This window comes from Rhinopithecus roxellana, chromosome 2 (assembly GCF_007565055.1).
Source record: "Rhinopithecus roxellana isolate Shanxi Qingling chromosome 2, ASM756505v1, whole genome shotgun sequence".
Lineage (NCBI taxonomy): Eukaryota > Metazoa > Chordata > Mammalia > Primates > Cercopithecidae > Rhinopithecus > Rhinopithecus roxellana.
Genome location: NC_044550.1, coordinates 182,970,510 through 182,996,335, shown reverse-complemented (window position 1 = coordinate 182,996,335; position 25,826 = coordinate 182,970,510). Strand labels below are relative to the sequence as shown.

At 38.1% G+C, this 25,826-nt stretch overlaps 1 protein-coding gene across 1 annotated transcript in view; it reads right to left on the bottom strand.

Moving 5' to 3' along the window:
• Positions 1-8,531: 8,531 nt before the first annotated feature.
• ADAMTS3 (ADAM metallopeptidase with thrombospondin type 1 motif 3) overlaps positions 8,532-25,826 on the bottom strand; it is a 292,144-nt gene continuing 274,849 nt past the window's right edge. Inside the window, exons 19-22 of the mRNA XM_030917550.1 lie at positions 23,545-23,677; positions 19,091-19,298; positions 16,990-17,107; positions 8,532-11,269 (exon numbers count right to left, since the gene is read on the bottom strand). Coding sequence (XP_030773410.1) covers positions 10,701-11,269; positions 16,990-17,107; positions 19,091-19,298; positions 23,545-23,677 — 1,028 coding nt within the window. The 3' untranslated portion in view covers positions 8,532-10,700. The remainder of the gene's footprint in view (positions 11,270-16,989; positions 17,108-19,090; positions 19,299-23,544; positions 23,678-25,826) is intronic.

Genomic DNA, 25,826 nt, shown 5'->3' with positions numbered 1-25,826 from the left:
ATAGGCAGTTGTAGACATGTGAGCATGAATCTCAGAGGAATGATCTGAAGTGGAGATGAAAATGGAGCTGACATCCTGCCTCTAGAGGATCCCTAAAGCCATAGAAAAGAAGTTTACCAAGAAGGAAAATATAGAAGGAGACAGTAACAGATCCAAGAATGTAGGCCTGAAGAACAATTACATGTTATGTTGGGCAGAAGAGGAGGAATCTGCAAAGGAAAACAAGAAATAGCAACTAATAGTTTCAGAAGAGAAGCAGGTGAGTGGTTTCACAGAGAGCAAGACAGAAATAATTCAGATAGTAATGAACTATGTTAAAATGCTGCTGCCATGATGCATAATATGAGGGCAACTAAATATTCATTCGATTTGACAATATGGCAGCATGACGGTTAATTTTATATGCTGACGTGGGTAGGCCAAGGGGTATCTAGATATTTGGTCAAACATTATTCTAGGTATTTCTGTGAGTATTTTTGGATGAGAATAATTTAAATTGGTGGACTTTGACGTAAGCAGATGGCCTTTCATAATGTCAATGGGCTTCTTTCATTCAGTTGAAGGCCTGGATAGAACAAAAAGACCAGCTTCCCTCAAGTAGGAGCAGATTCTCCAGCAGACCGCCTTTGGCCTGCATCTGCAGCATTGGCTTATCCACACTGGCTCTATGGCAAATTGCTGTTAAAGTGGAAGTATAGCATTGGGTTTCCAGTCTGTCAGACCAGGCTGTAGTTAGACTTGCCAGCCTCTATCAATGTGGAGCCAATTTCTTATAATGAATCTGTTTCTCTGAAGAACCTTGACTAATACAGGAGGTTACTGGGGACTTTTTTGACATGATCAATTTCAGAAGAGGTTTGGGGTGGAAAAAACTATGGTAAAGAAGAGAGATGAGCAATGAGAAAATGAAGACAACATGTATAAGCAATTCTTTTGAAAATTTTGTCTATAAAGAAGAGCAGACAAATAAAGGGATGGTAGAAGTTGCTGAGAATGTGGGATCAAGTAAATCTTTAGTATGAAAGATACTGAAATGTATTTCTATGATAATAGTAGAGATAAGAGGGAAAGGCTAATTATTCAAGAGAAAAATAAAAGAGCACCCTGGAAAATGTGGGAGTAAGTATTATCTAGACCACAAGTAGAAGGAGGAACAATTGCTCTAGTATACTAGAAGAGAAGAAGAATTTGGTGGTGAACTAGTTTGAATAATGTTCTCCAATAATTAATGTCCAACTGGAACCTAAGAATTTGACTTTATTTGGAAATAGGATCTTTGCAGACATAATTAGTTAAAATGAGATCATACTGGATTAGGTTAGGCTTTAATCCAATGGCTGATGTCCTTAGAAGAGAAACAGAGACACAGAGGCAGAGAAACACATAGGCAAATGCTATGTCAAAACTGGCATATGTTAGAGTAATGCATGTGCAAGCAAGGAATGCCAAGGATTGCTGGTGACCAGAAGCTAGAAAATTGGCATGGAACAGACTACTTCTCAGAGACCATGGCCTGAAGTAAGATGCATGGTGAGATCATTGAAGTAGGGGGCTCTGGGAATGGAGAGACCACGATATGGAAAGAATTGCCAATGAGGATATTAAAATCACCGAGAATTATAGGGGTATTGGTGAAGAGAGTAATGGCAAGCTATTCTCTTCAAGAATTGATAGTAGTGTCTTGGGAGGGCAGTTGGGGGGAGTGTGAAGATGACTGAAACAAGAGGAGTAGTGAAGAGTGTATATTCACAGTCAGACGTTTTATAGTGGAGGAGGTTAAAATAACCTGGCAGCAGCAATGAGGTCCTGGAAGATACCTATCTACTTCTAGGCCCTGTGATACTAAGCCATGTGGAAGATAATATCCAGCACCCACCTGAGAGACCCAGGAGAAGCAGTATCCTCAGTGGGGAGGCAGCTCACAGACAGATGAGAAGGTGGAGAGAAGCTGCACGGATCAGGTTGAGCATACAGGTGTTCTCTGTATTACACTTCAGACAAAGAGCTAGACAAATGTCAAGCACACACTACTGGGGCATGAATCCTAGATTTTTAAATGTGGTGTAATAGCTAGAAGATATTTGGCCTTGAGGCGTGTGAAAATGCAGTAGAGTTCACTCTGGAAATGCCTGACTTCCTCGGACTGTAATTCACCTTCACTGTCTTCTGAATCATGGAGGACTTCAAAAGCTACTTTAGGATTTTAAACAGCATAACAGGAAGTAGGTAGCACAGAGAACCCAGGATGAAGAAAGCGAAAACCTAAATACTTATAGACATGTTGAAATAGGAACCTCAGGTTTTCTAAAGCTTTTTTTCAGAGATTATTGCTCATTATAGCTATGATCAGCTACTTACGGATTTTGAGTAACTTAATTGTGAATTAATTTCTTCCTTCCTCTTTCTCTCTGTCTCCCTCTCTCTGTCTCTTTCTCTCTCTCTCTTTTTCTCTCTATCTCTATCTTTCTTTCTTTCAACAAAGTTTCACTTTGTCACCTAGGCTGGAGTACAGTGGCATGATCTCAGCTCTCTACAACCTCCCCTCTGAGGTTCAAGCAATTCTTGTGCCTCAGCCACCTGAGTAGCTAGGACTGCAGGTGCATACCACCATGCCTGGTTAATTTTTCTATTTTTAGTACAAATGGGGTTTTACCATGTTGGTCAGGCTGGTCTTGAACTCCAGGCCTCAAGTGATCAACTTGCCACAACCTCCCAAAGTGAGGGGATTACAGGTGTGAACCACCACAAGCTTAGAATATTACTATAAACTTTGAAATGTTTTCATACGCTTATAAATTATCCAATATATTCTTAAAGCTCAAAATACATTTGTGGAATAACAAAGGAATAAACTCTAGCAGTGCGTGTGTTAAATTTAATGAGTATATATTTGAATAACAAAGTGCTAAGCTAACTATAAGAGAGTACCTTGGAAAGTTTTTATTTTCTTTTTCAATTGAGAATATTCATGTGGCATATCTGGCTTGGGAAGGTAAATGTTCTACAATATAACTGTTTAATGACCTATTCAAATGGAAAAGTGGCAGGGCTTTAGACCGTTCTTCACAGAGGTTCTGCTAGAAACATCAGCTTCAGTTCAGTCATACAATTCACAACCATGATTTGTTCCATTAATGTTAAAGTTGGGTGTCTAATTGTTTCACTGTACACAATGACAAATATGTGTGCCATTTCTTCCATTAAATGTCTCTGCCTTTAAAGGATGTATGTTATATATGGGTGATGTGTGAGAATGCACATAAGTCTTTTCTTTAGGTACCTATGTAGTTAAGAAGAGATATAGTGCATTGACATTTAGTCAGATGATTCAAGTAGAAATTGTGCTAAAACAAGAAGGGACCACAAGCCAAGGAATATAGGCAGCTGCTAGAACTCAGTAAAGGCAAGGAAATGAATTATCCACTGGAGCTTCCAGAAGAGAATTCAGCCCTGCTAACACTTTAATTTTATCCCAGTGGGACCTGTATCAGACCTACAGAGCTGTAAGATATTTGTGTTGTTTCAGCCATTAAGTTTATGGTAATTTGTAATAGCAACAATGGAAAACTAATACAAAGATTCATGGGTAATTCCATGGTTTGATATGAGATGCTGGAAGGAATAAAAATTCTGGATGAGGTGGGTTGGGGGCCAGGCCAGTAAAGTGGAAAAATAGGAGTCCAAATTTGGACTTTTTAGGCTATAAATTTCTACTAGTCATCCAACTGGAAATGTCAAGTAAGTAGTTATAAATATGAGTCTGGAATTCAAGAGAACATATGGGGTAGAGAAATACTTTTGGGAGTTTTCAGCCAATAGATGGTATTTAAAAACAGGAGACTAGATAAGATCACCACACTTTCTCACTGCATTTGGAAATTTCTGCCAGGCTACGATATAAACTTTAAATCGTGTCTCTTCCAATCACCCTGACTCTCGATATGTATAAGTGACTACAACAGTATAGATTCTTTTCTTTTTCATCTAGTAGTTTAAGAAGTCTAATAATGTGATCAAAATAAGGGTTGTAAACTTCCATGTAAATATGTGAACTAGATTTCTTAACTATTTTATTAATAACTTGCCTCTTGGAAATAATAACCTGAACTGGAGTTGACAAGCTAGTTGTTCTTGGTCAGGCAAATCTACTTTCTTCTTGTAAGAAGAAAACACCACATGGAAAAGTAAGTGAAAATGATAAGAGATGAAAGAAAGTTGAGTCTATTATAATGAATGGGTAAGAAATTATTTGTTCACTTATTCAACAAATATCTACTAAGAGTGCAAGACTTTGGGTATACAAAGATTGAGAAATGGTCCTTTCCTTCTCTAAAAGCAAATTCACAAAGATAGCAGAGGAGAAAGGAATTCATTTTATAGGGACTTAAGAGGCTAGGGTTAGTTTTATGTGGAACAACAAGAATAAAAAAATAGAAATATCTGGGATGGGATTTGTGAACTAGGAGTATAAAAAGTGGAGTGAACTCCACGAAATATGAAAAAGAGAAAGCATAGATACTATTTGGTTTGGCATGGCATGGCTTGAATAGGATAGTGACACACACACAAGAAAATCTGAGGGCGGGGTGAGTATAACATTGGAGAAGACCCCAAAGAGACGGAGACATTCACAAGTCAATTATGAGAGTTCCAGACAAAGCCTAATGTGAACTAGGGAGAGATAACAGGGAGAAAAAAGAGGGCACAGAGACAAGAGTCATTTTAGAAGTGAAATAAACAGAACAAGGGAGCTGATTATATACGTAGAGTAAAAGACAAAGAAAAGAATGATAGTGAAAAAGTATGGCTGGTTCTTGGCAAGGCTGAGCTTAATGAGCAACACAGAACACAGGACTAAGACCTAGGTTTCTTGGAAAGGTAGTAATCACTTGGTTTTTAGAAATGCTGAAGTACGTTGTGACAGCAGAGGTAAGAAGTTCAGCAGACACAGGGGAATGTGTTTGTGGTTTGGTATAGATGTGAAGGCTTACTCATGGAGATTTGGAATTAACTTTATAAGAGGTCATGAAAGATGGAGGAGCCAGCCAATGGGACCGAGAATGAGGGTGTTTTCCCTGGATATCCTACAAAGTCCCATCTGACATATAAATTATATAATACCAGACTGTACAATGGCAAAGTCTATAATATAAACATTTATAATAAAATCAACTGTAACAATATCCTTAAAAATACAGTTTTAGGGACATGAGCTCATTTGATTCACACTAGAAGTCTGTCAGATAATATTTTCATTCAACTTTGTAGATGAGGGAACTATGTACTAAAGAGACAAGTCCTACGGGTTCGTGAATGGAAGACAGGATTTAAATCCAAGTTGCATGAGACAAAATCCTGGGTTCTTTTCACCAAGGCCATGTAATGCTGGAGAGAATCTGGGAAAAATAAAGGCCAGAGTTTTTATACTAACCCAAGAGATTGTGTGTGATTTCTCACCTCTTACTTCTCTTTTATCTTCTCCTAGTGACCCCATCAAACACTTATATCCACTTCACTGTCCTTGTTGCTGTTCCTTGCACTTACCAGACATACTGCACTTTAGGGCCTTTGCACTGGATGCTGATTTTTCCTGGAATGTTCTTCACCAGAGATTGTAGAAATAATTTTCTTACTTCCTTCAAGTTTTTCACCCTCTAAATGAGTCTGCCAATACTCTCCCACTCAGTACTGCACTTTGCTCTTCTTAATCACGTTTTAATGTACTTGATATCAAAGCCACGCACGATGATTATTGTTTGCTGTGTTTTTTTCTACTACAATGTACCCTCTATAGGACAGCAGGAATTTTCATTATTTTCTCACTACTGTATTGTAAGCACCTGGAATGCTGCCTGGCACACAATCAGAGCACAATAAAATTTTGTCGAATCCATGAATTCTTCAAGTGAGAAGGAGCAATTAGGACTGACTTTTGAGAGTGGTTCTTCTGTTGTGTGCTTGGGGTAGAATACAGGCTGCAGTGGGCCCCAGAGTGAATGCTGGTAAGGGCGGGAAAGAGGAGAGGCAGAGAATGTAAGCCAGTCCCTTGAAAAGTTTGGTGGTGAAGAAAGGAGATCAGAAAGTGGGTCATGAAGCACAAACAGATTCAAGCAAAAGTTTGATCCTTCCTTGTATGATGATGCAGACCTGGGTCTGCTTGTAAATTTAATAAATGTATGTAAGAAAAACACTAAAGATTCAAGTCAGAACAAATATAAAGGAAAGAAAACAATGCACTTGGCTATATGGCTAAAGAGACTATTTATCCAGATCACTCACATCATTCAAGATCATTTCTAATGGTCATGAAAACCCAGAGCAAAAGCAGATGGAATCAGAGTGGCTGCTGCTTCTGACAAGTGAATCTCCATGTTAGGAATGTTGCGGAATTAAGTAAAGCATTCCACTAGATGCTATGTTGCTATCTCCACACACTATGCAACATCTGAGATGTAAAAATAAGGGTTGCAATGCCCCCCTCCACACAAAACCAGAATATTTTGGACAGGTCTTCTGAAAGGCTATAGAAATACAACTCATTCCTGTTGCCAATATAAACAAATGAAGATGTCCCTAGCATGTAGCTGAACACATTTCTTGGTAATATGGTGGTTGCAGCAGGTTCGTTTGGAAGTGCAAAGTACTTCAGTCTTAGACCTTCACATTTTATCTGTCAAAATGCACACTTTGGCTCTCTTCTTTAGGATGATCACATAGACACTTGTTCATCTTGGGATAATTGACTTTCTTTTCATCGGAGTCCCTTATTTTTATAGAATAGATGGGTCCTAGCTATGGGAGAAAAAATGAACTGAAAGTTGGAGTACTAATCTCTCCTCTAATCCCAGTTCTATCCAAATTCACAAATGAGATTTTGGAGACATCACCTTTGGGTCCTAATCCTATTCCTGGAAAAGGAAGAGTGCTAGGCTAGATAATATCTAAAGATCCTTTCCAGTTCAACACTAGCTAGTTCCTGTTTCTGTCAAATAAGTTAACAGAGACAGAAAAAGTCTAAAAACAGAAGGGATACACAGTCATAATTCTGAAAAATCTGTTTTCAGCAGCAGAGATTTTACAGATTGTAGTAGATAATATAGTTGCAAAGTCTGTACAAAGAGCAGGGCACAGTTCTAGGTACTAATGAATACAAAATAGATTTTTTTTTTGTTTGTCCAGGGACAAAATGTATATAGTTCAATTACGACTAAAGGGTATACATGAGCCCTTCTTCCCTTGGCATATAAGACCCAGAGCCCCTTCTATAGGTCCCAGAGAAAGTCTGTAATCAAGAGAAGAGGACTGACTTGGTGGCAGCAAGTCTGAGGACAAAATATCTTGTAGTACAGGATGCCACCATAGAAAACACAGTTGCCTTAATCTTTGGAGTCATTTGCCAGGTTGTGCCTATTATGAAAAACCTATTGCATTATATACATAGTTCATGCAACTCTCTGCTTCTATTCTTGTGTTCCACATTCTTTTGGGGACATGGGATACTTTGGGCAGAAGGGACTTTGTGGAAATCGTTTCCTTGGTTTAAAATATTCAAATTGAATCCTTTGCAGTTTGTTGATCACGAATCACAAGATAAATGTTTAAAAAATAGATATTCTGGAGAAAATAACAATGGCAATCTTTTACCCAACACTTAATGTCTATCCCATGAGGTACTGTGTTTATTGTTTTTCCAGGATTCTCAATTTTTGTTTGCTCAAACAGCTTTATGATGTATGAAGTGTTATCATCTTCATTTTACATATAAAACAAGTGAGGCTTAGTCACATTAAGTAACTCCTCCAAGTCACCATTGGTTGACTTTAGAACCAGGAGGTAAACCAGCAGTCTGATTTTACTGCTCATACTCTTAACCAGAGTATCATAACTTCTTGAGAAGTTTAGAAATCTTGTCATTTTGTTTCAGGAATAGAAAGCAGACCTACTGGCTCTGTATCTTCCACCATGAGAAGTTTGTTTTTACCTTGAACTACTAGTGGGAGTGAGCATCTTCTTGTAAGTCTCCAAATATCTCATCTGAAAGACTTGTTTTTTGTGCAGATTTGTAATTTTAGCACCATTTGTTTATTCCATACCAAAAGGCCGTGCACTGTGATGGTTCCTGCCTCCCCAGACTCCTGAGTCTTGAGTAATGTGTTTCCACCAATTCTCAGGTAAAGAAGGTTCAAAATTAATGAAAGCTTTTATTTAAAAATCACTCAGAAGTTGCAGATTTTAAAAACAGAAGGTAACCATTTCTTTCTCTGAAATACTAGCGTGTTCACCATCTTTACTCATCTTCTTCATAGTTCTATGAGACAGATTTAACCAAAAAGGCACCTCTTATTTTGTTTTTGTTTTTTAAAAAAATCATTGTAATATACCATGATGTGAAAACAGGAGACAGTCACTTGAGTCTTTCAAACAACTACAAGTAGTAAATAAATTTGATGCCATTTCACTGTGCAAGAGGAAATACACGTTTCCATTACCCCATGATGAATCTAATGATAAAATCTAGATAGAGCCAGATCTATGTTTTGTTAACATTTTTATTGCTACGTGCTCTCAATACAACAAACAGCATCAGTAGTGTACACTTTGATAAAAAGGAATTTTTAGCTTGGTAGAAAAGAAAGCCCAAAGGTCAGAATTATAATGAATATGTACATCCTTATGGAAACTGTTTGTGTGACCATCCTTATCTTCCCCCGTGGATGAGATGTATGCACACGCAAGTAAACTAGAGAGAATTTTATCCTATGGGAATTTTTAGGAAAAATAAAAAAAGACTTAAGGCTCAGGGATTGTTTTACTATCTGAAATTTGCCTAATTTGACCTTCAAAATTCTTGCACAAAGTAGCAGCAATTCTTTAGAGGTATAGAGTCAATAGTTTAAGTTGTTAGTTTACAATGATTAAAATGCAAAAGTTCTTGCACATTCTGTGCTTTGAGAGTTTAATTTATCTACATTTTAGTTTGCTAATATATTTTTACGCAGTTCAGGTACTGACCTCAAAATCATTATGCTGATAACACTATCTCCTCTCATTTACGTATAATTCATGACGCATTTATCTCTTTCAAAAACTTTTAAAAATGTTTCTAATTCACAATTTCATTGAACAGCTAGCTGAGTCCATACAATTTAATGTTTCCTTGAAGGGAAACAAGTCATCAATTTAATATCGACTACTAAAAATGCAAGATGTTTGCATAACATCAAATTAGTTCAGTTTTAGCTTTTGAGTTTGCTATAGTAGTTTGCTTAAATGTCTCCTCTATGCACAGAACAAAGCATGCATCTCTAATTATGTCTCTCTAGTTTACCAAAACATGTAATTGATATTAGTGTAAATATTTAGTACATAAAAATACTATCAAGAAAAAAAAATCAACTTTTAATAAATATCTTCGGTTCTGAATTCTATGTACAAGTACTTTACATCTACTCCCTGGAGAGAGCATTTCTGGCTTTGCTGTGAGCAAGGTGACCACTGACATAAATTATTAGCACATTATTGCAGTCAGATGCATTGTGGTTGTGAACATTTGAACAGGAACCATATGGAAAATAAATATCTCAACAATTGACATATGCTTTCTTGAACCTGCCTTCAAAGCTCCAAAGCTCTACTATACTCAAATGTCAATTCTAGACTGATGATACTTTTCTCAGCTACCAACATACAAATAAGTTATCCCAAAACTTTTTCCTTTGTGATTATTACAGTACCTTGAGTATAACTGTTTGTATCTGTCAACAATGTGAAAATTAAAAAAGAAACACACGCACACAAAAACAAAAGACACCTCAACGGTGCCTACTGAGGTCCCAGAAAGAGGGTTTCAGTTTTATCTTGCACGAGTTCATTTACTATTCGTTGATCCCTGTGACCGTAAGTGTATTAAGACACCAATCCTTTAAATTATAAGTATGGAAGGCAATAGGTAACCTGATATGTGTATATCTATAGCTTTTGTGATTTTTTTCTTTTTCTATAATTTATGTATCACATTGTTGATTCAACAAAACCCTTTATATTGTCAGTAGCTGTAATTGTAACTTTCTTTTGTAATACTCTGCTTTGAAAATTAACCTGTAGAATGTCAAACAAGGCAATATTCAATGACAGGCACCTAGAACATCCAGAAATGTAATATAGTAAACAATCATTTGAGAACACATCTCTTAAAATAATACTGATTTTTGCAATATACAGTATTTACACAACAGCTGCAAATTTGCTCATACAATATTTCTAATATAGATAAATAGGAATACAAGTCTAAGAATTCTTTGTTCCATATCCAAAATTTCTTGTTAAAGTGTAAACCATTGGTATCTCTTTTTTATTTTTACTGTAACTTTTCTAAAACAAACAAAAAGACAGCTGATATGCACAATTGGTTCCAGTCCCTTTTCTGCTTCAGAGAGCGACCAACACAAACTTAGCAACATATTTTTTTTCTTTAATAATCTTTGGTGCTTTCTTCCAATGAATTCTGGTAAATGAGTCAATGCAGAACAAAAGAGGATGAAAGCAACTAGAAAGTGAGCCAGCACTTTCTGTTCTTCCAATTACAGATAAAATGAGCTGACGATCTATAGAGATTTCCACTTTAAACAAGCATATGCACCATGGGAAGAGAGAGGTTGTCCAGGTTTTCCTCTAGTTTCTAGCCTTTTTGGTTCACTTTCTCATCTTTCTAAGGTGGATGATCTTGTCGGACGTCTGTTGTCAATAATCTTTCCATCTTTCTGTGAGGTTCTTGCCTGAGAAGAAGCACCTATTGAATCACTGGCTGCAAAGAAGGAAGCAGCAGCCATTTGTGAAGCTGAACTGAGGTGGCCCCTCTTGGTGGGTGGGGAGGATGGTGCGGCGACCAGTCTCACAGTCTTACTTCTTGCTTGCTGAGCACTCCTCTGGGGTAAATTAGCACCATCAGGTTTACCGTTTGACCTGAAAGCAGCATATGCATTTGGACCTCCCACCAAAGAGATGCTACTCAAAGATGTCTTCTTTGCAGGGGTCTCTGAATGATAAGGAACCAAAGATGTAGGCATCACTAGAGATCTAGGGAGGTCACTAGGGTTAGAGACGACATCATCATGAGTTTCAGCAGCTTCTAGAAGGTATGGTGGTGGCAGGGTGCTACTGCGCTTGCTGCAGGACTCACAACATAACTTGTTATAACCTGGTATGGAGCAGTATCGTGCCAACACTTCCATTTGACAGAATATGGACTTGTCTCCCAGACATGGCTCATCTGCAAAAATAAAAAGAAAATAAACCAACACATGCATCTAAACATAAAATGAAAGGAGGAAAAAATGAAAATTTTTAATGAATGTAAAAAGATTTAAGTGCAATCTGACACCTATGGGAGTGATCCACACAGGCTTTTGCGTTAAAAATATGAACATTAGAATGAATTCACTAAAATAAATAGTTCTTTATCTACAAAGTCCTTGTGATGATCATTATCTTAATATTTCCACCAGAAGTCTTCAGACCACAGAGGGTATTTTTTTTCTCCAAGTGGGAACATATATCTGTTTTTAGAATGGGCAAAGATAATTTATTTAACGCTGTGGTTAAATTTTTAGGATGCAAAGGGGCACCTGTATTTTTATTTTATGGTATTTCTGACTTTCTCAGAGGGTATTCCCTACATTATGTTAAAATGTGAAATCAAAATAAATACTAAACACTTATAAAAACAAAACAAATCTTACAAAGGTATTCTCCAAAGAAAAATCAAAATACCATATTGATTTAAAAAAATTCTCCTGGCCGGGCGCGGTGGCTCAAGCCTGTAATCCCAGCACTTTGGGAGGCCGAGACGGGCGGATCACAAGGTCAGGAGATCGAGACCATCCTGGCTAACCCGGTGAAACCCCGTCTCTACTAAAAAATATAAAAAACTAGCCGGGCGAGGTGGCGGGCGCTTGTAGTCCCAGCTACTCGGGAGGCTGAGGCAGGAGAATGGCGTAAACCCGGGAGGCGGAGCTTGCAGTGAGCTGAGATCCGGCCACTGCACTCCAGCCTGGGCGACAGAGCGAGACTCCGTCTCAAAAAAAAAAAAAAAAAAAAAAAAAAAAAAAATTCTCCAGTTTGAGATCGAGACCATCCTGGCTAACACGGTGAAACCCTGTATCTACTAAAAATACAAAAAAAATTAGCCAGGTGCAGTGGTGGGCACCTGTAGTCCTAGCTACTTAGGCAGGAGAATGGCATGAACCCAGGAGGCGGAGTTTGCTGTGAGCTGAGATCACGCCACTGCACTCCAGCCTGGGTGACAGAGCGAGACTCCGTCTCAAAAAAAAAAAAAAAAAAAAAAAAAAAATTCAGTTTGAATAAAATAGTTTCATATTTATCATTGAATATTCTCAGATTATTTGTTATCTGAATGCACAAATTTGGGTAAAGTATGCCAAATTTCTTATGAATAATTCATGGCTCTCACACTTAATTTTATTTAATTGACAGTACTTTATGTTTGAAGGATACTTAGTAACACTCATAAAATGTAATTTCATTGAATTGGCAGCACTTGGTCTAAAAAATACCAAAGCAATACTCATAAAACACTTGATAACATCTAAAGTAACACTTCTAAAACATTTCATACTGCATGTGTACACATTTTTTTATTACTTTAAAATTTTATTGATTCCAGGTTACAAGATTTGGATTTCAGATAATCCAAATCCAATCATAAAAATGTTAACTTGTGCGTAGTTTTAGTCATCCTGGGTATACGTTATGAAATAAAGACATATCCTGTGCCTCTCTGATGACAGAACCAGTGCATAGAGTAGCATCCCTGCAGATGTGCAACACAGAAACACTGATCCATTCCCAAAGAATAAATGCAAAGAACTGTCAATTGTGGCATTTATGTAACAGAATCACTTAAAATTACAGTGTATTATTGGGTAATACTGTATTGCTAAGAAAGAAACCTGCTACATAACTCCCCAAAAATTGAAAAATCCTTTCTCTAAAGTTTGAAACAAAAAAAAGAGAGTCAGTTGGCAAAGCCAATAGAGGACTAAAATTACCAACAATGAGCTGTAATACTATCTCCACTTCCCAAATTGTGAAATGACTCATACATGCTTGATATGTGCAGGTCTATTATATGGTATAATGTGGCTGAATACTTCGTATAAGCTAGGTCATCATCTAATTATGTTATAAATGTCTGTGCATTATGTTAATGGGTTTCACCTTAAATATTAATTTCTCTTCATGTGTGATTTACGTTTTTTTTAAACCCATATCTCAAAATAAGAAAACATTTTCTTTCTGTGTATGTCAGGCTATAGGTCTTAAGAGGAGAGGACCTTATTTGACCTTGAACTCTCTTTTTCCCCTAACCCCTTTCCCTCATCACCCCTGTTCAGAGGCCCCTCTTGGAAGTATGACCTATTTTCTCTGAGTTACAGAACGAGTCCAACCAAAGGTCTCCCATTTCTAAGTGTGAGCACTTTGGCCTTGCAGAGTCCTGTTCATAACCTGGGTTTCATTGGGGCCAGAATATACTTTTGTGTGGAGGAGGAAATGGGAGAGATATTCTGAGAAAAATGTGAGCAAAGGAATACATTAACCTTATGGTAATTTGCCTACTGATAAATGGGAAGAGCTTATAGGCAAAAAAAATGGTACAATCAAAATATGGAGTCACATAAAAAAATCAATCAATTAAAAAAAAATTAAGGAAACTTTTCAGACTTCTCGTTCCACCCCCAAATCATTATAAGAAGTTCTGGAAAAGAGATTTACACATGGTCTCAAAAGGCCATTTGATCCTAATAGCAGTTTGAGATTCTGGTAGAAAGTATTACTTATTTTACTTGAAATATGGTAGAAACATGCGACCATTTAGAACTCTTAGGATTGACCTTTGGGCCTCGATTTCAGAACAACAGAACAACTAAAAGGGATATGAAATCACTAAAATAGTTAAGCTATCTTATTAGCTCCTTGGTTTTATATTCAAAACAATTTCTTCTGGCGAAAGAAGCAAAATCAAGAAAATTCTTGCTAACCATTGGGCACCTCTGTAGAAATACACAGCTGTACCAGCTCCAAGATCGATAAAGCTTACTCACAAAGTGGTAGCCTCTTAACAGGAATAACTACATAAGAATAAAATATTATGGTGACAGTGTATGTTAAAACTTCTGAGTAAAGTTTGTTCTTTTGGTTTTGATTTGTATTTTGAGCTTTTACATATATCAAAACTTTCCAAAGTAAAATGATTAAATATATAAGTCCTATGTCTCCCCCACATGGTCAGATATGTTCTTGCTATAACATATTTCAAATGAAATTTATAATGAAATAATTTATAAGGGTTAAAGACTTAAAGCCTGAAATTTCTTCAAAAAAATAAAACATTTGACAAGATAGTCCTTTGCCAATTTTCTTGACAAAAAACACCATTCAGCAGATGTCAATATTCAATCAGTGTCTTACTTATGGTGTTGGAGGCCAAGCACAAAACAACTTCTTTTTTTAAAATTTTTTTAATTTTTATTTTTTGAGACGGTCTGGCTCTGTTGCCCAGGCTGGAGTGCAGTGGCCAGATCTCAGCTCACTGCAAGCTCCGCCTCCCGGGTTCACACCATTCTCCTGCCTCAGCCTCCCGAGTAGCTGGGACTACAGGCGCCCGCCACCTCGCCCGGCTAGTTTTTTGTATTTTTTTTTTAGTAGAGACGGGGTTTCACTGTGTTAGCCAGGATGGTCTCGATCTCCTGACCTCGTGATCCGCCTGTCTCGGCCTCCCAAAGTACTGGGATTATAGGCTTGAGCCACTGCACCCGGCCCAAAGCAACTTCTTTAGTCTTGAGTCTTTTAATGTGTGAAAACAATGTCCACATTTGTGCACTGGCATGGATTTAGCAGAACTGCATTTAAGAGAAAGACTGTGGTGGAGGCGGATGGGTGGGCTAGGAAAACAAGGGAGGAGAAGAAAACATAAGGGAAGAGAGAATGCAATAAACAGATGAGGGCAGTGAGAGAGAGACTTGGCGAGAGAAAATGAGACAGGAAGAGAAAAAGACAGGTCAGTGGAGGGGCTAGGAAGAGAAAGGAGGAGAAAGAGACAGACACAAGGAGTGGAAGATGGAGGAGTAGAGAAAAAGAGCTGTAAGAAGGAGAGGAAAAAGGTGGGTATGGTCTGAATGTGTGCCCCCAAAATTCCTTTGTTGAAACCCAATCCTCAAGGCGATGGTACTAACAGGGTGGGGCCTTTGGGAGGTGACTAGGCTATCAGAGTGAGGTGCTTATGAATGGAATTTGTGCCCTATAAAAGATAATCAAGGGAGCTCCTTGGCCCTTTTCACCACATGCGGACAGAACAACGAGGCACCATCTAGGAAGCCCTCACCAGACACTAAATCTGCTGATGCCTTGATCATGGGCTTCTAGACTTAGAACTCTGAGCAATAATTTTTTTTTTTAAATAAATTACGCAGTCTCAGGTATTTTGTTATAGCAGCTAGAACAGACTAAGGCAATGGAGGAGATAAGAGACGGGGGGGGGGGGAGAGAGAGAGAGAGAGAGAGAGAGAGAGAGAGAGAAAGAGAGGTGGAAGAGATGGAGAAACAGAGACAGACACACGAAGTTGGACAGGAAGGGAAGGATAAAGAAAGAAAGGGAGAGGGTGGACGGGAGGACACTGAGAAAGAGGAAATGGGAGAGAAAGAGAAACAAACACACGGAATAAGGAAAGAGGGGGAAGAGACAGGAAGAGGCAGGAGGAGAGAGATGATGAGAGGGAAAAAGAATGACAGGAGGTAGAGCCACGGAGACTAGGACAGGGAGAGGAAAGGAGAGCAAGAAGAAAGAGTAAGGACTAGAAAAAGCATGCGTGACTGACACAGAAAGTGAGCCACATACACACAGCAGGTGACAGCTCATCAGAAACAGAGCAAGACAGACACCCAAAATAAGAGAGAGACAGAGGAGCGCAAATGGAGACACAGGTGAGCAAGTGCAGGATAGAGACAGATGTGGACAGAGAGCTATGGAAATGGAGGCAGAAGGAGACAGTGATAGAGACAGAAACGATCCAATACATTTTGCTTGTTTTATTTACTTATTTTTTGATATGGAGTCTCACTCTGTCACCCAGGCTGGAGTGCAGTGGCATGATCTCAGCTCCCTGCAACCTCTATCTCCTGGGTTCAAGCGATTCTCCTGCCCCTGCCTCTCAAGTAGCTGAAATTACAGGCATGCTCCACTATACCCAGCTAATTTTTGTATTTTTAGTAGAGACAGTGTTTTACCATATTGGTCAGCCTGGTCTTGAACTCCTGACGTCAGGTGATTCACCCACCTTAGCCTCCCAACGTGCTGGGATTACAGGTGTGAGCCACCGCACCTGGCCCCATTTTGCTGTTTTAAAATAGCAAATTGACTGAATAAAGACAATAAACCCTGCTTTTGCCATAGAGCAAGTTGGTAGGTCAGGCAAATGCTTAATTTTATCCTACGTGCAAGGTGTCTGTCTGAAGTTACTCTATGGATAGACAGTTACTGGAAATGGCTTTAGAGTTGAGAGACATTACCCACACATCAAAATTGAATAATTTTAGTAAAATATTTCAAAACCGTTGCAAAATTATGCCTTTTAATAAAGATGTGAAGTTATAGTTAAATATAACAAGGAAAAATTAAGTGGTTCCTATGAGCAACACAAATTGATAGATGTTACATATACATAGCACAGCCCTCACCCCAACGTCACCAGCCAGAAATGGCAGGGCTATAGTGGTCATGATAATTAAAAAGTGTAGGACATTGCCTCAAATGCTGATCTTAAAGAACTGAATTGGACTAATATTTCACAGGTGTTTTCCTTTGGTTATTTATCAGTAAACGAATATAAATTCTATAACTTCTCTCAAAAGGAAATTCTGCTTTTTGAGGTTTAAAAACATCAGAGCAGTGAAGTCAATTGGTGTGACACCTACCATTACAAGGAGGCAGTTGACAGGCTCTGACCGACTCAGGCTTTTCACCATCACAGTGGTCCCCAGCCCTGCAGAGGACCTGCCTCACCTCTGTTCCTTCACCGCAGGTCACTGAACACTGCAGAGACAAAGGCTGTGGTTACAGACATTTATTCCACCAAGACCATGCACACACACACACACACACACACACACACACACAGATCTAGAGTTCGTTCTCTATTAAGTGATGCTGCACAGTGGTTTTGAAGATAGATACCACTGAGTTTATATTCTGACTCCCTTATTTACTGGCCTAGGCACATTGTTTTTTCTATATAAGATTCAACTTCCTTATCTGGTGGAAAGCTGGGATAATAATACTCACCTTATAAGATTGTTTTAGGACCAAATGAAGGCAAAGGAAACAATGTGTATAAAGCAGTAGCAAAATGCCTGGTACCTAGTAAGCATTCCCTACGAAAGAAGCCATCATTAATAACAATGTTAACATCTGCTGTAGTTTCTAAAAACAATGTTGATGATGTCTGTTCTCAGGGACCCAATGATGGTATTGAAGGTCCCCACTTCTTCTTTCTTACAGATGGCAGAATTTACTGATAAGTTGCCTCGGATGGTTAATTCAGCGTCCTTGGAACTACTATTATTCCATGTTCTTAAGTTCTTTTCTCTAATGAAAATCTTTACTGCTCCAAAACTAAGCTCAGAAACGTCCATGCAATGGCCCTAGGAAGGTGCTATGGAGGAGGGACTTCTACTGAGACTTTGATATGAGTTAGCATTACGGTCCTATGTTGGTGACCTGTACTTGTATTATGGTTTGAATGTCCCCTCCAAAACTCAGGTTGAAATTTAACTGCCACTGTAACAATGTTGAGAGGGACCTGTAAGAGGTGGGACCTCTCAGAGGTGATTTATGGGCAGAGGTGATTAATGCTATTATCTTGAGAATGGGTTAGTTATTGCAGGAATGGGCTCCTGACAGAAGGATCTTCTGTGTTTCTCTTGCATGCTTCCTTGCCATGTGATGCCTTCAGCTACAGGAAGACCCTCTTCAGATACCAGTGCCATACCCTTGGACTTCGCAGCCTCCAGAACTATATGCCAAATAAACTTTTGTTCTTTATAAATTACCCAATCTATGATATTCTGTTAAAGCAGCAAGAAATAGATAAGACAACTTGCTTGTTTCTTCCTTTCTGGGTTTACTCTCCACTTCCTCATTAGTTTCCTGTCTGATTTTTGATGCCCTTTCCTCCTATAAATGATTCTCCTATGACCCCAAGATTTCTTATTTTGAATCTTTAGAAATATCTAAGACAGGTGGTAATAGCTGACAGTGCAACATGGAGTCAGCCAATTAACAAACAAACATCATCTGGACAGGTATGCTAAGCACTAGCTGAGTACTGAGGAAACCAGGCACACTATTTTTGAGAAATGTGTGTACTAGTGGCAAATACAGATTCAAGAATCAGAGTTATAATACTCTGTCATGAACAGCATGGTAAAGTTAAGTTGCACTGCCTTTCAGATGTAGAGGAGGAACTGCCAGGAAAGGTACCACCTGGAAGATGGTCATTAGGACTATGGAGACGAGCTTTGGTGGAGAAGGAGAAATTATCAGGTAGGAGGAGGGGGAGTCCAAGTTAGCTGAAAGGTAGGAGGCTCAAACAAGCATGGTCTGTTTGGAGCAGTGGGAAGTTTACTCGAACTGGGACAAAGAGTAGGAATGAAGAAAGAATAAAAGGAGTTCGTGCGGTGCAAAATGGTGCTGGGCCCTGCATTCAGTATCAGGGGTTTGGAATTTATCCTGAAGGAACAGGGAAGTCAACAAAAATATTGGACAAAAGAACAGTCATCTATCAGACTTCTTCTCTATGTTATGAAACACATAAACATGGTTTGCCCCTACCAACTAAACGTAAGTGCAGGTACTGTTTTAAAGCATTAATTTTTCCTAATAGCTCCAGGTAATTACAAAATATGCAGTTGTTTCTCAGTTCACACAAAGCCTAACTGATGTTTAAGCCAAATTAAAATATCTACACATGCTTACACACACACTTTACATATGCATGCTCAGAATTCACACACCTACCTCACTCCAGGGTCCCGTTTTCCACTGTGCTGGGCAGGGCACTCTGTTACAGGGCCGGCGGCTCTCGGGACGGTCACCCATGCAGTACTTGCTGTGCACAGAGCGGTTGGTGCCATCATGGAGTGGCTGAAGGCAGCGTACAGTACGAAGTTGATAGCCAGAACTTCCACAGGTTTTGGTGCAGTGTTCCCATTCTTCTGCTACCCAGCTGTGGGTGCGGGGGTTTAACACTGAAATTACCACTGGTATGTATAGTGCACACATTCCCACCCGCAAAGCCTAGACTCTTCTGCTCTCTGAGTGACTTGCAACCTAGTGGGCACACTGCAGTTCAGGAAGTGGTTTCAGAAAGACGGATATAACGGATCACTTTTTAGCAATAGCAGGTTGAAACTTTTAATGCCCTACTAATTTTTTTTTTTCCTGCTTCTCAGTGATGCTGAAACCTTCTCTTTTCCGAAAAGGATGATCTACAGAGGGTTTCTGAAACTCATCTTAAAGTTGCTCTATAGATTCAGGCATGAAGGCAGTTTTCAAGGATAGCACCAACTCACTCTCAGTCATATTTTCTAACAGTGTTAAACATCTGACAGTGAATTTTTAAAACAGAATCCATCTAATGCTTGCTAAGACACACTTACGATTTGCTTACATAACCTTCTGTTTTCACTATGGTTTCCTTCTCTCTTGATCATGTCTATTATACACAGTTAAAAGTCTGGTTCACATTCTACAGAGGGTAAACCTCATGTTTTCTTCTGGGTTGGAAGAGGGCACATTTTTATGAAATCTAGAGAGCTCACTCATGTTTAAATATTTTAACTGATATGACGGTTTTATTTCTACAGTTGTTGCTATGAAGGCTACCTGACATATCTATATCATTTGGATAATGCAGTTCTTCTGATTAACCCTTACTGGGCCTGACAAGAGGTAAGGGTGGTATGCATTGGGGCTGGGTAAAAACTGTTCACACAAATGCACCTGATAGCAGTATTTCCAGAGGCATTTTCCAAAATATTTACGAGGGGACATTCCCAGATTCTAGTGTTAGTGTCCCAAGCACTTTCCAAATCAGCTGTGGATACGACATTACACACAGTTCTCCAGTACACATGGTTACCAAGTCCCAAAGGGCTGTCACCATTGATTCCATCTGGTTATGCAATCTGTCTGTATGTAATTCAGGCTAAAATTAACTTTGCCTTTTCCAAAGTTACTTTCCCTCTGCAATTTTTTTTTTCTCTCCATATATAAGAGGCACCAAAATATAACCATGCTAAAACCTTGGCAATCTTTGGTATTCACAGTTTAAGACTGCTTTAGCTTGTCAAACTGGCGGTAAAATGTATCATGACAACTGGACTGAGGAATTTTGCTCAATTTTGAAGACCTCAATGATGAGTCTCTTTTGAAGACAAATATACTTCACAGATACAGGTAACTTCTGATTACCTCCATTCCCTCCTAAGATCTCAGAATGAAAGTAAATGACAAAAATGTTATAAATCTAGAAAGACAAAGAAATTTGAGAGGAAGTCACAACAACACAATTTAGGAACCTAGAAAATAGATGGACATATGGAAACTAACTCAGCAGATTAGGAAGAATGAAGTCCAACTCAGCAGTATAAGGTGATGAGCAAACTGACTTGCACTGTAGAACTTTAGAAACATTTAGGGATTAGAGGCCTTAGATACAGTGTGAGCTGTGAAAACAAGGGTGAAGCCAAGACCAAAAGCAGGAGAACTAATGAAAAGTCTGTTTGGAAGCAATTAGACCCTCTGATTCTTAACCATAGAGGGTGATTTGCCCTCCTCCAATGCAGAAGACATGAGGTTTATTATCCTCTGTAGAATGTGAACCAGACTTAGCTGGATACAATAGGCACGATCAAGAGAGAAAGAAACCATAGTAAAAACAGAAGATTATGTAAAAATCCATCTGTGATGTGGTGAGATCGCTTTAGACACCTATACACATAACATTTCCAGAACAGCATTTAAACTGGCTTACACTCCTTAGGAAGAGATTGATTCTGCTCTATGGAATCTATTTTATAAGAAAAGCCCTAAATATACAATTAATTGAGGGCCTTTTAATAAAATGGCTGAGTCAGATCACCCTATAGTTGAGCCCACCAGCTATGACTATAAGGCAAACTTCTAATCAGCATTCTAAACCCTGCATTTTTATATACGTATGAACATCCCAGGATTACCACATGGAAATCCTCTAACGTAAATGATGGAGGTGGAGTGGGTGTGGAGAAATGGAAGAAAAGAACTCAAAATAAATTATTTAGAAACAGGGAATGAATCCTTGATACTCCAGAAGAGATAAAAGAATATATTGCATCTGTGAAATAAAAATCAAATGCCTCAAAAAGAAATACCTAGAGCTCTTGAATATTGATGATATCAGAGCAAAAATGAAAGGCTCAGCAAGTGCAACAATGAACAATAGGAGAGAAAACCCAAGTTACAAATGTCCCAGAAAGAAAGAACACTGAAGAACACAGGAGAATTAAAAAAAAAATACGAGAAAATCTTCCAGAGATGAAAGATATCCATTTTATATTTTTAAAAGTTTGTGTCATTTGCCACAATACAGATGAAACTGGAGGAAGTTATGCTAAGTGAAATGAGTCGGACACAGAAAGACAAATACCATGTGACCTTCACTTATTTTCTAGATTCCATATGTGGACTTAGAAAAGTGGAACTCATAGAAGTGGAGACTAGAATGGTGGTGATTAGGGGCTTGGGTGAGGGTGAAGGAGTAATGGAGAGATGTTGGTCAAGGGGTACAAAGTTTCAGTTAGAAGAAATATGTTTTTGAGATCTACTGAACAGCATAGTGTCTATGGTTAATAATTATGAAATGGGCCGGGCGCGGTGGCTCAAGCCTGTAATCCCAGCACTTTGGGAGGCCGAGACGGGCGGATCACAAGGTCAGGAGATCGAGACCATCTTGGCTAACACGGTGAAACCCTGTCTCTACTAAAAATACAAAAAAAAAAAAAAAAAAAAAAAAAAAACTAGCCGGGCGAGGTGGCGGGCGCCTGTAGTCCCAGCTACTCTGGAGGCTGAGGCAGGAGAATGGCGTGAAGCCGGGAGGCGGAGCTTGCAGTGAGCTGAGATCCAGCCACTGCACTCCAGCCCGGGAGACAAAGCAAGACTCCATCTCAAAAAAAAAAAAAAAAAAAAAAAATAGTAATTATGAAATGGATATTTCAAAATTGCTAGGAGAGCAGATTTTAAATGTCTGCACCACGAAAAATGATAAGTATGTGATGTGATAGATTGGTTAATAGCTGAATTTAATCATTCCACAATGTATGCATCCATCAAAACATTACACTGTACCCCATAAAAACATACATTTTTTATTTTTTAATCAAAAATCTCTACAAGTACACAGCACCATGATGAGTAAAAATGAGCACCAAGTCAATTTCATCACTGGGATTTCAGGACGGTAGGAATAAAATGACGGTCCTACAAACTTTGAAAGACATTGAAAGGTCATAGAGAAAGAATTGAGAATCAGAATGGCAACCAACTTTTCAACAGCAACACTTGAGTGTAGATAATAATAGAACAATATTTCTGAGTCTTAGGGATGATATATAGTTTGGAATAACAGGAAATCCCACAGAAGAGAAAGGTAGTAGGAATTCCAAGGAGGATGATGAAAGGAAACCCTAGGATGAAAGCTGGTAAAAAGTCCAAGCTGGAGCTGGAACACAGAGAACTCTGTTCTCTAAGATTCTTCTGTTTCTATGGAGATTACAGTGACAGGATATTTGGATGTTTAGTATTTTGAGGGGATTGATACTGAGAAAGAGAGTTTGGGAATGAATTACAGAAAAGTAGTAGAAGATCAAATACATAAAATCAAAATATGCACTTATTCTGGAAGAAACGTTACAAGAAAGAAACCATAATAATGTGCATGCTATGTGACTCAGGTATTAAGAGAGATACATGTTAATATAAACCCTGAATATTGCGATCAGTAAAAGGTATGTTAGGTCAGCAACGGGAGTAGCAGGGAAGGAGAAAGTGTGGCCTCTGGGTGTGCATTTGCAGAGTGGTCATAAAATAATACAATCTTCACATTTCACAGTGAAAATTCAATGTATAATGTCTAACCTACCTCCCAAAAAAGTCAAGGAATAGAAGGAAAAACATTTGACTTAGAGAGAAGGAAACAAGTAATTACCAAATATCGAAATAAATATAACAGTTGAAAGTGGTTGTTTTTGAGGAACAAGAATGTGGTGAAAGGCACAGAACTGAGCTTTATATAATTCCTGTGAAGTGACTTGACTATTTAAACCATGTATATATAGAGCTTTGACTGAAAATAAAATCAAAACTAAAAAGAGCTAAAGGCAGTGAAGTCCTGATTTTGACCTACAGATACGATAGTTAAAATAAATGCTTACAGCGGATGTGTACACTCTTGAATATTGCACATTCGTCTAACAGGTTTCGGCTTTTTGTTGGCCTCACAGAAGCTGCGATGGACCATTTTATTATCACTTTTCCTACGGCATCCATATTTAGTGTACTGGAAACCTGGAAAAGGAAATAAATTTCTTTGGATTTAATCACTTATTCATGCTGTTAGTTACTTGATTATTCACTCACTCATTCATACATTTATTCATCCATTCAATAAATATGTATTGAGTGTATACAATTTGGCACTTCAATAGGTGCTGAAGGTCCCAAAGAACATTAAATAAACAAAAACTTTTAGCTTTTCAAAGAATACATTTAATAAATATTGCAACTGCATGCTTGTTAAAGACCTAGACTCTAAATATACAGTCTAGTGTGAGAGATAGATATGAAAACCACTGTGACAATATCTAGTGACATAGGCTTTTAGAAAACTATGTAAATAACTTACAGTAGAGGGCACTAAAGGAACACAGAGGGAAGAGATCTGTAACTTGGAGGAGGGGAGGGGAAAGCTTGGAGGATCAGTACTTTCCTTCAGCAGAATATTGAAGTTCAAATAGTATGGGGTAATGGAAATGAAGCAGAATTATTCTCCAAGCAAAGGAAATAACATATGAAAAACTGTGGTTTCTTCAGAAAGCTGAAGTATCATGGTTGAAGAGGGCAGGAGGTAGGGAAGGATCAGATCTTGAAAGCCTTCAGTGTCTTACAAGTTCTTGGACATTATTGTGAAGGTTATAGGGCGTTACTGAGGGTCTCTCAAACATCAACTTTTATATTTGTAATTATGTATATATATTTGAAAAAATTCAAACCTATCCAAAAGTTGTAAGAAAATACAACAAATATTTGTATACCTTGCATCTAGATTGATTTTGTGACTATGTCACCACATTTGCTGTATTTCTTTATAAATGCGTATGTGTGTAAATATACATATAATTTTGCTGAACCATTTGAAAGTTGAGGATATCCTGATCCGTCACTCCTAAATATTTAAGCACAGATTTCAGAAGTACATTCTCTTATATAACTATAATATCATTCTTAAAATGAGGACATTTAACATAGACATAATGCTATTATCTAACATACAGACCTATTCCAAAATGTTCAGTTGTCCCTATCATGTTATTTATGGCAATCCTTTTCCAGTCAAGCATCATATGTTGCATTTAACTGTTATGTCTGTAGCCTCCATCAATCAGAAATAATTACTGAATCTCTTTTTGTCTTATGGCATTTACTATTTTTGAAATTTAAAAACCATTTGTTTTATCAAATGTTCTACAATTTGGTCTGTTTAATTGTGTTCTAATGATGAGATTCAAGTGATTCACTTTTAGAAAGAATGCTGCATAAAGTGATGTTGTGTCTTCAGGACAACATATTAGAAGACTGAAAGATTTTAATCTGGGAAATAATATAATTTTACCATTCATTCATGCATTCATTCAAGAAAAATTACCCTATAAATTAAGGCAGAGAAGAACATCAATATTAGTTGACTAGTTAAAAGGCTATTGCAATAATCGTCCCTCCCAAAGTGGTGACTGGAGTCTGGTGAAGAAGGAATAGATGTGGTAGATATGAAGAAGGTATATCTGACAAATGTTGTGACCAAGTAAATGTTGAGAGTACAGCAGAAGGGAGGGTCCAAATTAAATGGGCATCTTGTAATGGATAAAGAGATGTCATTTAAAATAATTAACTATTGAATGCCTCCCTCAAGAAAACACTTTAGAAATACAGCCTTGAACTTAAAATTATAAAATAAATAATTTACACAAGCACTGCCTAATACAAATTTTGTTCTCAATTATTTGTTGACATTTTTGTAACAGCCTCTTGCTTTCTCCTGCCCATGGGAGATAATTGGTAATGGAGCACTTGTTTAGAACTAGAGGAACGGATGATGGGAGAAATTGAGAAACATTAAGTCCAGCTTAATGGACTCTGGAAAGGGAACGGAGGTAGCACAGTGCAGTGAGTGAGAGCATGTGTTCAGAAGCCAGGTTATCTGGGTTTGAATCCTATGGGCTCTGGGAAATTATCTTGTGTGTCCTTCAGTTTTGCTACCACTTTAACAGAGGTAACAATAATACCAACTGCATAGGGCCATTGTGAGTATTCATGCATTGATATATAAAGCATTTAGAACAGTATCTGGTTTCAAATATATAGCATAGTCAGTTACACAGTCATGCAACCAATAGCCCTTTTATTATTAACTCTGGTAGAAATGCAGAGAGATATAGAA